Below are 15,873 nucleotides of genomic sequence, written 5' to 3' on the forward strand. Positions count from 1 at the left end.
TAGGTGCTGAACTAATATGTCCTGATGTTGACATTAGTTCATCCCACACACATTGAGACTAAAACATCCAAAGCAGAAGGGGAAGAGAAAGGGTTAACTAGGACCACATTCGAGGATCCTGAGTCATAGTGGTCTTCAGACCACAAAAGGGGAGGAAGGGAGAAGACAATTGTCTTGGATTTCTGGACAATGGTCCATTCTATGCTTCTGGGTAGCTTACTGGCTTGGGGGTTTGGAAGTAGAGATAAGTGTGCCCACCCCAGGATTAGAGATGCTCAGATTTTTATAGGCTAGGGAGGAACTGGTGTCCCACCCTGATATCATAGATAGAAAGTCACCAATCAGCTAGGAAATTGGGTGTTTCCAGCTTAGAACAGAAGATTCTAGATATGAGAGGTTTCAGAGAAGGGGCAGGGGAGAAATGAAGGTTATAAAGTAGAAGGAGTTATCCTATGCCCATAGGTAGAGATGGCTAGGGAATATACAGCCTGTTAGAGAAAAAAAAGAGTAGGTCAGAATAAAAAGAGGTTTTGTCCCTACTACAATAGGAATATCTAAATAACTTTACAACCAGCATTAAGCTGTGTTCTTCCTCTCTCTGACAGATACAAGTAACTAAGATTAGAACATTCTCCTCCCATTCATTTTCCAAATTCTCTGTTTCAACATGGCTTAAGTGTGATTTGAGTGGAGAATCACCAGCACAGGGTTTCTTGTACTTGATTTTAAAAAACATGTGATAACTATATTTTGGTGCAATTGGTTTCCATTATATTTCCTTTGTCTTCCTAAGTATTTTATTCTATGCATTTAAAACATTATTCTGAGAAGGGGTCCATAGTGTTCACCAGACTACTGAAGGAATCCATGACACAAAAAAAGGTTAAAAATTTCTGATATAGTGAAAACTGCTCTCCTTGACAGTCAACATTTCTATGTTCCTTGTTTAATTCTTCGAGTGGAATAGGGAACTCTCAGAAGGGGAGGGAGAAGATGCTATGGCGGCAGGCAACAAATGCCCCAACTCTGATGACCAATACCATCCAAACAGCAACCTCCCCTCAGCCTGTCCCCTCCCCAGCTAAAAGTATCTTCTTCATCAAATTTCTTACAACACTTTCTCTGGATCTCTCCTTTTCCCTAATTATATGCCATCTTGTATTACTGATTTGTGTTAATGAAATACCTCCTTCAGTGTATTCCATAAAAGTGGGGACATTGGTGTTTTTCATCTTTGTATCTCCGAAAGCCTAATATATTGTTTTGCCTAGGGTAGGCACTTTGTAAAAGTTTGTTAAATTAAATTGAATTGAATTTTCCCTTTTTTACACAGCAAGGCTAGCCCTCAGAAGAGTGGCAGCAACACCACACCCAAGCAGTTAGGAATGGACAGAGTCCTCAATTTCTAGAAAGCCTCAGAGAACATTCCATTATGGTTTAGAAGTGTCTATTTTCTTTCTTCCAGGTCAAAGAATCAGGCATGCTACGGTAGGGGAAAGGCTGACATGCTGCCTTTCTCTTCCTTTCTCCCATTTCATTCTACAGAGACAGCTCCTGCACTGTAATGAAATGGTCCCCAAACCACAAAACAATCCTGGCAGAGGAGACTCACAAAATAGATGTCTTCTGTTTTCAAGAACTAATCTGGCTTCATTCCCTGTAGAAGGAGAGTAGTTATGTGTTAACAAACCTAAATCATGCCCTTAATGTTTCAGTTGTACAAATCCAGGAGGAAAATAACTCATATCACTTCCTTCACTTGGTGGAGACAGATGTGATGAACAATGGATGCAGAATTCCACACACTGTCAAAAATAGTCAATGTTTTGGTTTTGATTATCTGGGTTTTTTCTGTTACAAAGGACAGTTCTATGCAAGATGTATTGGAAAATTAAAATAATATAAAATCATAAAGCATCAATAAATAAAATGTTTTTAAAAATAATTCACAGTAGACACAGTCAACAAAAACCAAGCAGAGCCTATTTTCTCTGATACTTCCCTTGAACAGATTTTACCCATTCCTTTATCATGGAAAGACTAGATGTAAGGAAAGAAATAAGACAAGAAACTAAAATATAACTAAATGAAAATAAGACCATAAATTTGTATCCAGCATCAAATAATTCTCTTTTCCATTCTGCTTTGGCATGCTCACCCACATTTTTAATTCATGGTTTATTTTCAGGGTCCATGTTGCCACTTTCTAGAGGAAGACATTCTAGGATTATGTCCTTTGTTTCTTTTCTGAATAATAATTCTCTTTCCTTATTTTCTGCTACTTCTAGTATGGTACTTCCTTCAATATTACCGAGTCTTACAATATGGGAAGCCTAAGATGGACAGTGAAAAGCCATTTTTCTGGATGTTTGTGGACAGTTTGGTCCTGACCAAAGATGATAGAGAAATTGCTTCTCGATTCCTTGAGGTATAAAGCTGTTTGTGTTTCAACATCAACTCACCACAACAAACAGGATCTTTTTTTCTAGAGTTCCCTCAAATCTTTTCCTCATTTAGTAACACAAAGTTTGCCTTGTGTTCTTGGAAGTATACACTCTTGAGTGCTGACATTTATCGATCAGACCTAATGGATTAAGTTAGATACCACAAGCTAAAGGCTAAAGTCTCATTATCTTTGACATGCAAATACTGCAGAAATATGATCTCTGTTTCTAGTAGTGGAGTATTGACCTAGGGGACCATCAACTTAGTTTCTTAATTTTTAAATCTTGCCATAATTATAGGTGTTGGCCTATAAGAAAGAGGTGGAAATCATAACCACATGTGGATATGGAATATCCTCCAAAATTACTTTGGTAGAAATAATGTTATTTTGCTTTTGAAGAGACAATATCATGTTGTTTCTCCTTCTCCTCCTCCTTCCTCTTGTTCTTCTTGTTTCTCTTGTTCTTGTTCTTCCTCTTTCTTCTTTTCCTCCTCCTCTTCCTCTCTTTCTTTCCCTTTCACTTTCTTGTCCTCCTTTGTTTGTCAGCACACTTGTCCTTACCAAGTACCTAAAGATCAATGATTATGGCATTTCTTTTTTACTTTGATTTATACTAAGTCATGGCTGGGTCTTCTTTATTGGTTCATGATTCCAATCTCTATCAGTCTCATCTTTCTTCGACATTAGTTCAGACTATAATGATAATTCTTTCAGTCTCAGTGACTTTTCAGTTCAGGTTATGAGTCATAATCATGTATGAACGTTTTTACTCATTCCTTCTTAGACCTTTTCTTTCCTCTCTCAAGAGCTTTCCTCTAATTTCTTTTTAAACTATTTCTCTTCCTGATTGTAACTTTACTTTAAATAGTTTAAAAAGTAAAATATAACAAAAGGATGCTATTGACAGCTACAAATACCCTACAGGAGGTAAGGAATTTTTGCCCTAATTTGTATCTTGTGAAAAAGAAAACTTTTAATTTCAATTCTTTTTCATGATTAGAAAAATATAAAGCAACTATTTTAGTTTTAGGTATTGAGATGCAGAACAAGGTTTATAGCACATTGGGAAGATTCTATGTGAATAATTTATGGAAGGATATGGGCAAGAATGGTACAGAATGAGTGGGCATAGGTGGGGTACAATCTGTACTAGCGGAAGTAATGTCCACATAGAGAAGATCATGATGCATCATTGTTCCTAAATCTTGCTCCAGCACTTATTCTTTTTAAAAATATGTATACCAATACCACTAAGACTTGTAATGATGTCTTATACTGTATAAAACTCATTTAAAGTTATAAGAAACTAACATAATGCCATCATTAAACCTGGATTCAGATTTTCATGTGAGTTTATTCAAGTCATCTACTTAGAGTAGCACTGTGGTTCCTATTAGGGAACACAGTTTCCCAATACTGAAGACGGAAGGGTTATGCAAAGGATTGCATCCACATCAGAATAATTTCCAATGAAACTCAAAGGAAGTGACTTTCAAATGTTGTACTTTTCCTCATGGAATTATCTGCATAAGAAAAGTTTCAAATATAAATAAATGTTTTGTTAATCTATCAGTCTTATTCAATGTAGAGAACCTGGAAAACACATTTTGAATATCAGAAATGATTCTGCTGTTAGCTGCTCTCTGTACTCATTCAGATCATAATATGGAGTGGGGGTAGCAGGGAGAGGTTGCTACTTAGCATACAGTACATACTCATCCATTTTCTATTTGTTAAGACTGATCCAGTGACCATATATGAGGTGTGTGATGAGATGATCAAGAATGCAGTACTTGTATGGAGCAACATACCATCCATGAAAAGGTGATGTAAATTTGTATTTGATGTTCAGTCAAATAACTGAAAACCCATTTATTCAGGAAAGGTTTTGAAGATATGGGACAAAATGACAATGTAGAGCCAGGAAAAAGTGCTGAGGAAGTTAGGAGATCCTTTCTGATAACTAACACCATAGATCTCAACTCAGGGCCATTGGCCTGGCTTATGTCTCCTCCTTTTGAAGTCTCTCTTCTCAGTATTACCCTGAAATGACTATACCATTTTCCAGTATCCCAGTCTCAAAAGGTAGTATCAGAAGATGTAGCCTACATAATTTCAGTGTCCATCTCCTTGACACCCTGAAACCAAGAACCTTTAGTGAAGCCTCTTGTTTAAAAAACAGTTGTGACAACCATTGGTCATATAGGCACCACAAATAGCATTTGAAGTGGAATAAAGCAATGTAGAACACTATTTCAGGACTCTTTTTTTTTTCTTTTAGAGGTCATTAAATTAATTGTTTCTTCTGGAGCCTCCATGAGAGGCAGTATGTCATAATGAATACAATGTTGGTCTTTGAGTTAAATATATGGCTTTAAGCCCTACCTTCAAACTTATTAATTGTGTGACCCTTAACCTCACTAAGCCTCAATTTCCTTATTTGAAAAATGGGAATAATAGCAGCACCTATCTCAGAGGGTTGTTGTGAGGGTCAAATACAAAAAATATGTATTGGGCACTTTGCTAATCTTAAAGTACAATATAAATGGTAGGGATTATTTTGATGATGATGATGGTGGTGGTGGTGGTGGTAGTGATGATGACTATGATAGCAATGATCACCATCATGATGATGAAGATGATAATGATTATTCTATCCTAATTCCTCATCATGGTGTGAAGGTAACCCTAAATTCTTCCAGGTTTGTGTAAACTAGAAAAGTTTCAAGAACTGTGTATCTTTTAGGTGACAAAACACAGAAACTCTCAGTCTGTCCATTAAGTGAAAGAAGTGTTGTGATTTGCCTTGGCAAAGGAAATACATAACCTGGCAAAATAATGGATCCTTGATGTATTTTTTAAACAGATGAAAACTGCCCACCAAAATATGCCTATGATCTCTTTATTTTCTCTCCTAATCCACTCTTTCTTGGTGAAAGATTGGATTTAATTAGATTTGGTGGGGAGGGAGACAGTTACAGGTAGAGTGGAGAAGATGAAGAAGACAGCCATCCCAACTCTTCCCCCAGATACTATGACAAACCAACATATTCCATATGATCCTGGTTATTGGTTGTAAAGTATTCCACCTTGGACTGCACAAGAATCTAACTCCTCTATATTGGAGCTAGATAACCAGTGTCTTTTAGGATTATTGTGTTTGGAATTTGGGAGATGGGGGTGGAAAAGACTAATATTAAGCAAAATACTTTAATTGGATTTATAACCAGGATTACTAGGCCAAGGCATGGAGAGTTATTATTTCCCAGGGAAAAAAAAGGTCTATGGGAAATTTCCCTCTTTTTAAGGATATTTTTTCTTTGATGCTCAGAGCTTTTTTTGATATTTGGTGAAGACAAAACAAATCCATTAAAATCAAAAAACAATTTCCATTTCTGATAGCAGTCACAACATGTGAAATCTTTCTAAAAGTAGCAAAAGACCAGAGAGGATGTTCACTTTGGCAGCCAGTTCCAAACTGAACATGCCAAAGGAGTTTTTATTAAGATGTTCAAGGACACTATCCCCAGAATGGGACTTTCCACCAAGCCTAAATAGATAAAACATAGGTGAAGAAGTATGGAAAGAGTAAAAAGAATGAAAGAAAAGTTAAAAGCTCCAAAACAATGTTCACGTCCTTGGCCACACATTGCCAAGTATAGAAATTGCTTATTTATACCAAGTGATCTGAACTAAATAAAAGTCAGAAATATTCACTAAATGAAAACATAGTACTGGGAAGATTATATATATATATATATATATATATGGTTCTTTAAAGTGACTGATCCCCAATACATTCAAATATCCCCCCCAATACTTTTATGTATTCTATAAAATACTATTAACATTATACACCTGTCCTAATGTAAAGTATTTCAAATGTTGGAATTATTTTTTAGTTGATGAGTATGTGGAAAAGGAGTTCTGAACCAGTAATTTTATTGTCATAAAAAACTCCCAGTAAGGAAACCCCCTTTTCTACTGTAAATCAGGATCTACTGTACAACTTAAAGTATTAAGAAAGTTGCCTGGGTTTCTAAGCAGTCTTTCCCAGGGTCATATGGCAAGTACTTGTCAGAAGAGGGTGGGTCTTGCTCCCACATCTTCCCAATTGGTAAGCCAGTTCTCTATTACTCATGTTTACTCTTATAGACCCCCAAACAGGAAGAAAATGTAGATGGTTATGTAGGGGAAAGGCTAGGATAGTTATGAAACATGCACTTACACTAAACTCTGGAGATTGTACTTACATAGGTATGGAACTGTATACCAAGAAATGTCAAAGGACTAGCCATATTTTGTTATCCTGCTGAAATTTCATTATATCTGATGTTTCCCCAATAAATGAGTGTTCAGTTGTAGCTTAGAAATCTATAGGTTACACAAAGAATTTGGTTGTTATGTGATACATGGAATTCCACAGAATGCACAGCAACTTCTTCAGTGTGGGCACGCCATTCCGAGCAGTCCTGTGCCAGTGTCTTCCATGTCTCACAATCAATTTCAAAGTTCTTGAGAGTGTCCTTGTATCTCTTCTTCTGAATGCTATGGATGCAAAGAGGGCCAAAAACACAGTCCCTGTTCTCAAGAAGCTCACACTCTAACGTGGAAAAGAACATTCCAATGATACAGAGAGTGGATAGAAGGTGACCTCAGAGGGAAGTCATGCAGGCCAGTTCCACGGGAGGTGAAGTCCAAAACTTTAATGTGGTATCACATGCTTCAAGATAATTTCTGACTTCATAATATAGAAAACATTTAAATGCTTCTACTATTGAGTTTTTAAAGTTACCACAGAAAATTACAACCTATACATATTGCATCTTAATGTCTTTCAAAATCTTTGCGCCATTTTCACTACCACCATCTTCTAATTTTCATTCCCATCTCTTCTTCATTCTATCTCCTCCCCACTCCAGTCCTTAGTTTCTTCCTGCTTAGGGGTGGGGGTGGGGATGGTGTTTGTTTTAAGGCACTATAACCTTTCCATTTTGTTTTTTGTTTTGTAGCAATAATTCAGCTTTGACTTCAGACTGGGATTTGCCTCTGGTAGCACAGGACATACAGAGCTTGAATGATTTTTCTCTGTGGCCAGCCAGTCTTGTGAATAAATGTTTTAACCCTCTGAAAGAATATTTTAAATGCTTTTCCAAAGACCATACTTCTTAATTTCAAGTGAGTCATTTACCATAATCAAAAAGATTATTATTTTAAATATGTTTCCTAATATTCTGCTCTATTGCATATGTTTTATGGTTATTTTCTCATATAATTTTTACTATTTGCTTAGTTATTGCTATATTTTGTCAAATCTATGTTTGTTGCTTTGTTTTACTTACGAAAAGGCTACCCTAAGCCCCAAGTTGCTTGTCCACACTACTTAATTTAATGTTAAAAAGCCTAAAAGTGTGACTTTTCCATTCTCTTTTTTAAAAATTTGTTATATGGGATATATGTTGAAAAGTTCCTGAAACCATATATGTGCCATAACTTAAACATCTTAACAGATTTATTAAAAGGCGTTTATTTCATCAGCTTTCATGTTCTTTATTTGTAATTGCAGTAGAGCTAATATCATTATGTAAAAGCACACTATTCACATTGGCAAAAGTCAGGAAAAGAAATGGTGAGGTATCATAGAAACAATGTTGGGTCTGAATTTAAAGGACCTGGATTCAAATTCTGTCCCGGTGACCTATCACCGGGATACTGAGCAATCAATCACTTCATTTCTCTGGGCATCCATTTCTTCATCTATAAAATGAGAAAGTTAGACTAGATGACCTCCAAGATTACTTCTAGCTCGAAGTCTATGATTATAAATTGTGATGTTACAAAGGACCATGCTTTGGCACGAAAGTTCAGTATCTAATGGGGAATATAAAGTACTAACCCTTATCTACATGTGCTCCTGGGAGCCCCAGGACTGTGATTATACCATGAAAAATATATATATATATATATATATATGTGCATATATGTATATGTGTGTGTATGTGTATATGACCTTTATACCACTATACCATGATCATGGGGATGGACGGGGCATACAGGAGAAGAGGGGGAGCTGAAATCTCACTAGTGTCAACCAGGGTAGTCAAGCACCAGAGGGTACAGGGCCTATCTGGATCCACTGCAGAAAAAGCTACGGCTGTCTCCGTTGGCTAGAAAATGGGGCAGCTAAGTGGTTCACTGGATAGAACACTAGGCTTGGAGTCAGAAGGATCTGAGTTCAAATTTAGCCTCAGATACTTACTAACTGTGTGCCCCTGGGCAAGTCACTTTACCCTGTTTGCCTCAGTTTCCTCATCTGTAAAGTGAGCTGGAGAAAGAAATGGCAAACCACTCCAACATCTCTGCAGCGAATACCTCAGATGGGGTCCCAAAGGATCCACCAGGCCTGAAATGACTGAACAACAAATGGTAGTTTCCCTCTTTCTTGTTCCTTCATAATATTTGGGGAGGGGGAATGTGCATCCATTCCAAAGCTTACATCAGTTTTCATTATTCAGGCTGGGTCTCTGTATCTTACCCAGGTGGAAGTGCACTGACCACTCATGAGTAGATTCCATTGCTCATTGGCTTGGGAACTTTGACCTGCTCCTTTAGATAGCCTCATGTCCCCCTGTTCTCAGGGGGTCATCATGTTTATGCCAGATTTACCACAACCACCTGATTAGCTTAGCATATTCCAGTTCAGAACTCTACAGTTCAAATTCTCTGTTTCTTATATTTTCTCCCCCATTAGATTGTCAGCTCCTTGAGGGCAGGGGCTGTTTTTTGCCTCTTTTTGTAATCCTCTGCTCTTAGCCCAGTGCCTGGAACATGGTAGGCACTTAATAAATGTTTATTGATTGATCAAATCCACTAGTCTCAGCTTTCTTAAGAGAAGGAATTTCAGGTGTATGCCACCTCAGCTGGCTATGTCTTTCTTTACATTGTTCTTCATAAAAGCTAGAATTAGGATAAAACTACAATTAACCTAATGCATTATTGATTTTATATATACGTGTGTGTATATATATATGTATACATATATACATATATATGTATACATATACACATATATATATGTATACATATATATATTACTCAAGGGCAGTTGAAAAGGAGGTTATAGTCAAATACATAGAGAAAATGAAACTTTCGTTGTGAAACACTGGGGTTTTCCCAGACGAAGGCTCAAAAACTGAACCAAAATTTTTTTTTCAATAAATATCACTGTAACTCCACTAAAGTAGGGAAAAGATGAAACCCCATGAATCCTGGCCTTCATAAATTCCACTGGGCATAAATGAGTTAGCAGTGTTAGGAAGAAGGAAGCTTGAGAAAGACACTTTCTCCCCAAACACCTCTAACGCGAGGACCCGCAGCAACTTTCCTTTCCTTTCACAGGGCAAAGGCAAGCATGTAAGTAAGCAGAGAATCATGCCTGAAGGAGAGTTGGGAAAGAGCAAATCTACCCACATGAAGTTTGGGTGCCAGATGGAGGAGGCAGCTATTACTCCTCTTCAGCCAAACACCTCTAACCATCAACCACTGTTAATGAAAGTGTGATCTCATTCACATTTGCAGCCTTACTCTCACATGCTTTCTATTAAAAATCACACATATTAGCCACAACCAGATAAAGCAATTCCAATATAAATTATGTCCAAACTGAAAAAAAAAATCAGAATTGTGAAATGAAAGCAAGGGGGAAATGAATGCAGCACTGTCGATGTCCGGCGATAGGGCATTTGTTCATCAGACAGATTTCTGATTCCTCCCAGTTCATTTAAAAGAAGCCTTGAGGAGAAAGTCTACAGAAATAAAAAGAATCCACATCACACCATTTGCAGATATACAAAACTTGATCAAGATTAAAGACAGAAGGTATTAAGTAAAATTAACATTAAATCACAACCATTTTTAAGCCATCTTTAGTACCAGGAGTGAATTTTGTCAGCTTGCTCTTCCAAGGGCAAATTCTTTCATTTAAAGCCTGTTCCAACCTGTGCCCAATACTTTCCCAGACTCATTATGCATTATTCCTCTTCACATATTCTACCATATAGCCATACTATCCTATTTGCTTTTTTTTTTTCACACAACATCTTGTCTCCATGGCTTTGCCTTAAATGTATTCACTCCTCACCTCCACCTCTTAGCATCCCTTGTTCTAACTCAAGCATTTCTAGATACTGGGTATTGAGGGCCCATTTTCACACAGAATAAAGGAACGCTATAATAACATTAGTGTTCCTGTTGGTGGGGTTGTAAACTGAGTCCACAGAGCAATTTGGAACTATGCCCAAAGGGCTATAAAACCATGGATATTCTTTGATCTAGCAATACCATTACTAGATCTGTTTCCCAAAAGAGATAAAAAACAAAAAGTAAGAGGACTTATAGGTACAAAAATATTTATAGCAGCTCTTTTCTGGTGGCAAAAAATTGGAAATTGAGGGAATGCCCATCAATTGGGGAATGGCTGAACAAACTGTGGTATGTGGTTGTGATGGAATACTATTGTGCCATAAGAAATAACGAGGGGGCAGCTAGGTGGCGCAGTGGATAGAGCACCGACCCTGAAGTCAGGAGAACCTGAGTTCAAATGCGACCTCAGACCAAACACTTGATACTTACTAGCTATGTGACCCTGGGCAAGTCACTTAACCCAAATTGCCTTAAAAAAAAAAAAAAAAAAAAAAAAAAAAAATAAGAGGGGGGCGCTCACAAAAAAACCTGGAAAGACTTACATAACCTGATGTAAAGTGAAATGTACTGTGTACAGAGTGACAGCAACATTGTAAGATGATCAGCTGTGAATGACTTAGCTATTCTCAGCAATGCAATGATCCAAGACAACTCTGAAGGACTTATGATGAAAAGTGCTATTCATCCCCAGATAAAGAACTAGTGGTATCTGAATATAGATTGAAGCATACTTTTTTATTTCTTCGTTTTTCTTTAGGGTTTTTTTTCAGTCTATGTTGTCTTTCACAACATGACTTATGGAAATGTTAAAAAATAATATTAGAGCCCCAGTTTATCTTCATTATGGGTAAAATGTGGTTTGTAGACTAGCTGGAAAACTACACTAATAATGTTATTTCTACATAAGAAGGAAGGAAATAATCATTTATGAAATGCCTAATGGATGCCTTGCCCTTGGCTAGTGCCTTACAAATATTGCTTGATCCTCACAACAACAGTCAAAGATAGATGCTATTATTATCTCCATTTTACAGTTGAGGAAACTGAGGCAAACAGAGATTAAGTGACTTTCTCAGGGTCATACTTCAAGTAAGTAATGAGGCTGGGTTTGAACTCAGGTCATCCTGACTCCAGGCTCAGTGCTCAATGCACATCAAGACTATTTCAGTTTCTCCCTGGAGGAGTAGAAAAGGGGAGCTAGTGTCCTTCCCTCTCCCTGGACACATGAGGCACATCTATAAGAAGCTAACGCACATTCCCTGCCTGAGTGAACCTGAGATTGTATCTCAGATCCCTAGCTGCAGGAATGGGCTAGTAAATGTTTAACAACTAGCTCTCCAAACAATGCAGGACAAGCTTGTAAATTTAATCTAGGGTTATTAATATTTTCTCCATCACTTTTTTAAGTCTAGAAAATCAACATAGTAAATCAAGCCCCAATTTGCAGTATTTTCCTGTTTTCAAGACGTAAATTCTTGCTGAAAAGTTACCAATCAGTTCTCCAAGCTGGTCCAAGGTGGCTCCAGCACACTCTGGTCTAGCTTCCTCTTCTGCCTTTGTTTCCTTACCTAATCATAGGTGACTGAGAGGGACATGGTCCAGCCTTAAAGGCAATTTTACTAGTCTTGAGAGATTACGAAATCCAGGGTGTTCAGTTTGTGCAAGCTATATTGCAGGAAGTGCCCTTCTACATTTTCTACAGAGTTCCAGCAAAAGACAACTGATAGCCAAAGGATGAGACTGGCTTTCCAGAAGACATAGAATTGTTTGGACAGTGCAGAGTGAACGTAAAATGTAAAATGACTAATCGGCAATTCTGTAAAAATGCTTTCTGTTTTTGGTGGTTTTAAGTCTTAAATTCCTAGGATTATAGTTATGACTGCTGCTTGTTTCAATTTCTCTGTCAATGGGTGTTTGTGTATCTTGTGTATGTGAAGCACTTCTTTGTTAAGAGAAAACAACTAGTTGTTCTTTAGTTGATCCACATTATGCATCAAGCATCTTTCTACTCCCCTCTTTGGGGAGCCAAAAGCCAGGGCTATGGGGCTGAAGGAAAAAGAGCCAAAAAGTATGAGAAAGAAAGTGTGGCCATTCTTGAGGTGGTTAGACTCTGCTAGAACTGAATCAAGTTGTGCATGCAAGGGTCCAGAGATGGAAGGGTTCCCTTACTGGAGATGGAGAGGGTGCAGTGCACCATCCTGTCTGGGGCCAGCAGCAGCTTGGGTTTTTATTGTTACATCTGTAAGAACCACTTATTTATACATCTATAAACCACTAACCTACAAATGTACTCTTTTTTTCTTTTCTTTTTTTAATTTAATTTTTAAATTTTCAATCCATGTAACAAAACAAGCATTTCCATAACATAGCACAACAAAAAAGATGATTGCACATGAAACTACAGATCTGCTATGCACAACTGGCTATTTCTTTCAAATATACAACAAAATTATCATGTACATTTCTTTTTTTCCTTTTTTTTTCCTTCCCTCCCACACTCTCCACTTCCCATCCTAGAGATGGCTACCATTAGAAACAAATAAGTATATATGTAAAATTGTTCTATACATATTTCTATTTATCAGTTCTTTGGATACAGATAGCATCTTTCTTCATATGTCCTTTATAGTTAATTTGGAGTACAAATTTACTCTTGAAACAGGAACTGCCTATAAATTGGAGACTGTATTATACCTTAATTCCACCTTCTTAGCAGTGTTTCAGTGATCCCTTGGAGAGAAGAGAGCTTACTCATTCTGATACTCAATTAGCCAATCAACAAATTACATAGAGCAACTATTACATGCAAAATACTCCATTATAAAGTACTAAAAGTATAAGAAGTGAGAAGTGGTCCCAGTATACACACATACACACACAAATAATATATACATATATACATATACATATAAAATTATATCAAAACTTCCTACTAACCTGTATGTCTCAAGAAATTTGTAATCTAGTAGGAAATTATAATCAAATATCTTCCTCTAGCTTCAAAAATGTGACTGTGTGTGATTTCTGGACTATAATCCCACTGTATTATGCCCTGGTCAGACCACATCTAAAATAACATGCCTATTCTAAGGGTCCACATTTTAGGATTGATAACATTAAGTTTGAATTAAGATTGCCTCCAATTTATATAAGTTGCCTCCTGTTTCAAGAATTTATTCGTCAAGTTGTGGTTTAGAATTCAGGACACTTCTTATAGATGTAACAATAAAAGCCCAACTGCTTCTGGGCCCAGAGGGGATGGTACACTGTACCCTCTCCATATTCACTAATGGACTTTGAGCTTTAATAAGTTTAAAACTGTACCAAAATCTTGGGACACTTTGTATCAGTATACTATCTATACATACATACATATATATATATATATATATATATATATACACACACATGTACATAAAGCTACACACAGTGACATAAAATAAAATTCTTCTATCCCTACTAATTCATCCAACTCTTTCACCAGTCACTTAAAATATATTATGGTAGAGGTCACACTTGCAGACAATACCCAGAATGAGTTTGGGTCTTTTTTCCCCCGTAACATAAAAACCAGGATGCAAATTTATAGAAAATATACTATTATTCTACCAGAGTTAGGAAAAATCTGGCAACCCTCCTTAAGTGAAGTTCATTCCATTTCCCTTCCTGGCTTATTTACCAAAACTTGCTATAACCCTGAAAAGACTTCAATGAAGTGTATTTCAAAGAGTTTGTAAAAGGATAAAATAAAATTGTTTCCAAATGTACATTCAATGGGTTGGTTCTAGTAGGAATACTTCCAAGTCCAGCATGGGAGCAATAGGAAACTCTGGAACAAGGTTAAAAGTAGAGCCTTTTTGAAAATGATATTGGTAAAGCCAAAGATTGTAAAACTTGGGGGTAGAGATTAGGAGGAGAGGAAGCCTATAACATTTTAAGACAAGTTTGTGATGGATGAGAGTTTCAGTTGCAGGCCAGAGCTGATCAAGCCGGTCCTTTGGGAGTTGAGGAATGAAATGAGACATTTGCAATACATCTAAAAGTTAGCAAAAGGAGATTTACTTAGCCATAGTTGAGAAAGGACGTTCATTAAGGACATTGAGTTGATTTAACTGAGTGTAGATCTCTAGCCTCTGACTTGTCCATGGTGATCTTTCTTTTAAAATTTATTTTATTTTTAATTCATGGAATGAAACAAGCATATCTATAACATAGTATAATAAAAAAGATGAAACTGAAAATCTATCATGTAAAACTTCGTATTCTTTTTAAATATATAACATCTTGAAGACAGTGTTGAGATCTGATGGCCGAGTAGAAGATTGAAGGACCTTCAACTATCGAGGGATGCCACACACAGCTGTGCTAATCAGACACATCCAAGGCTGTAGCCATGGGGAGAAGGAGCTAGCACACACCTGGTGAGTGTAGCAGTGACTGGCAGGGACCCTGTTAGCTGTGGGCACTTGCAGGAGAGCAGAGTCCCTGGTTTCAGTTCTGGGACAGCGAGGACAGCTGTAGTTTGCAGCCACCCAAGAGACTGCAGGTAGCAAGATCATTTGGGGAACAGTGTGTCTGGGGGCCCTAGCTGTGGTTTAGGAGTGGAGAAGAGAGCCCAACATTGGGCCCTGAGGCAGCCCTTAGAAAATAACATTAAGAAGGACCTGAGGCTTGGGACATCATTCCTCATACTTCAGGACGACAACTTGGTTACACTAATAGCTATTTAAAAAAATTTAAATTAAATTAGAAATAAATAATTAGAAATGAGTAAGCAAAGGAGAAGGAACCCAACCATAAATAAATACTATGGGGATAAAGAAGATCTTGGTTCATATTCAGGGGAAGATAATAGAGCTAAAAAAGCCACTCTTTTTTCAATGAGAATTGTCAAATGATCCCAGGCACAAAAAGAGTTCTTGAAAGAGCTTAAAAAGGACTTAAAAATCAAACAAGAGAGATTGAGGAAAAAATAGAAAAAAAATAATAGCAATCCAAGAAAATCAAGAAAATTATGAAAAGAAAGTCAACCAACAGGAAATAGAGAATCAAAAACTTAAGGAAGAAAATAATTCCTCATTAACTAGAACTGCGCAAGGGGAAGCCAATGATGTTCCAAGACACCAAGAAATCATTTTTAAAAAATCAAAAGAATGAAAAAAGAAGAAGAGAAAGTAAAACATCTCATCACAAAAATGATCAATCTGCATAACAGATCGAGGAGA

The 15,873-nt window shown here is 37.0% G+C and overlaps 1 protein-coding gene across 1 annotated transcript in view; it reads left to right on the forward strand.

Annotated features, from left to right (window-relative positions):
• DNMT3L (DNA methyltransferase 3 like) overlaps positions 1–7,618 on the forward strand; it is a 110,803-nt gene extending 103,185 nt beyond the window's left edge. The window contains exons 11-13 of the mRNA XM_027875462.1: positions 2,289–2,428; positions 4,185–4,270; positions 7,459–7,618. Of these exons, the coding sequence (XP_027731263.1) occupies positions 2,289–2,428; positions 4,185–4,270; positions 7,459–7,618 (386 nt within the window). The remainder of the gene's footprint in view (positions 1–2,288; positions 2,429–4,184; positions 4,271–7,458) is intronic.
• Positions 7,619–15,873: the final 8,255 nt, after the last annotated feature.

Source organism: Vombatus ursinus, unplaced genomic scaffold (genome assembly GCF_900497805.2).
Source record: "Vombatus ursinus unplaced genomic scaffold, bare-nosed wombat genome assembly UNPS02014809.1, whole genome shotgun sequence".
NCBI classification, from domain to species: domain Eukaryota; kingdom Metazoa; phylum Chordata; class Mammalia; order Diprotodontia; family Vombatidae; genus Vombatus; species Vombatus ursinus.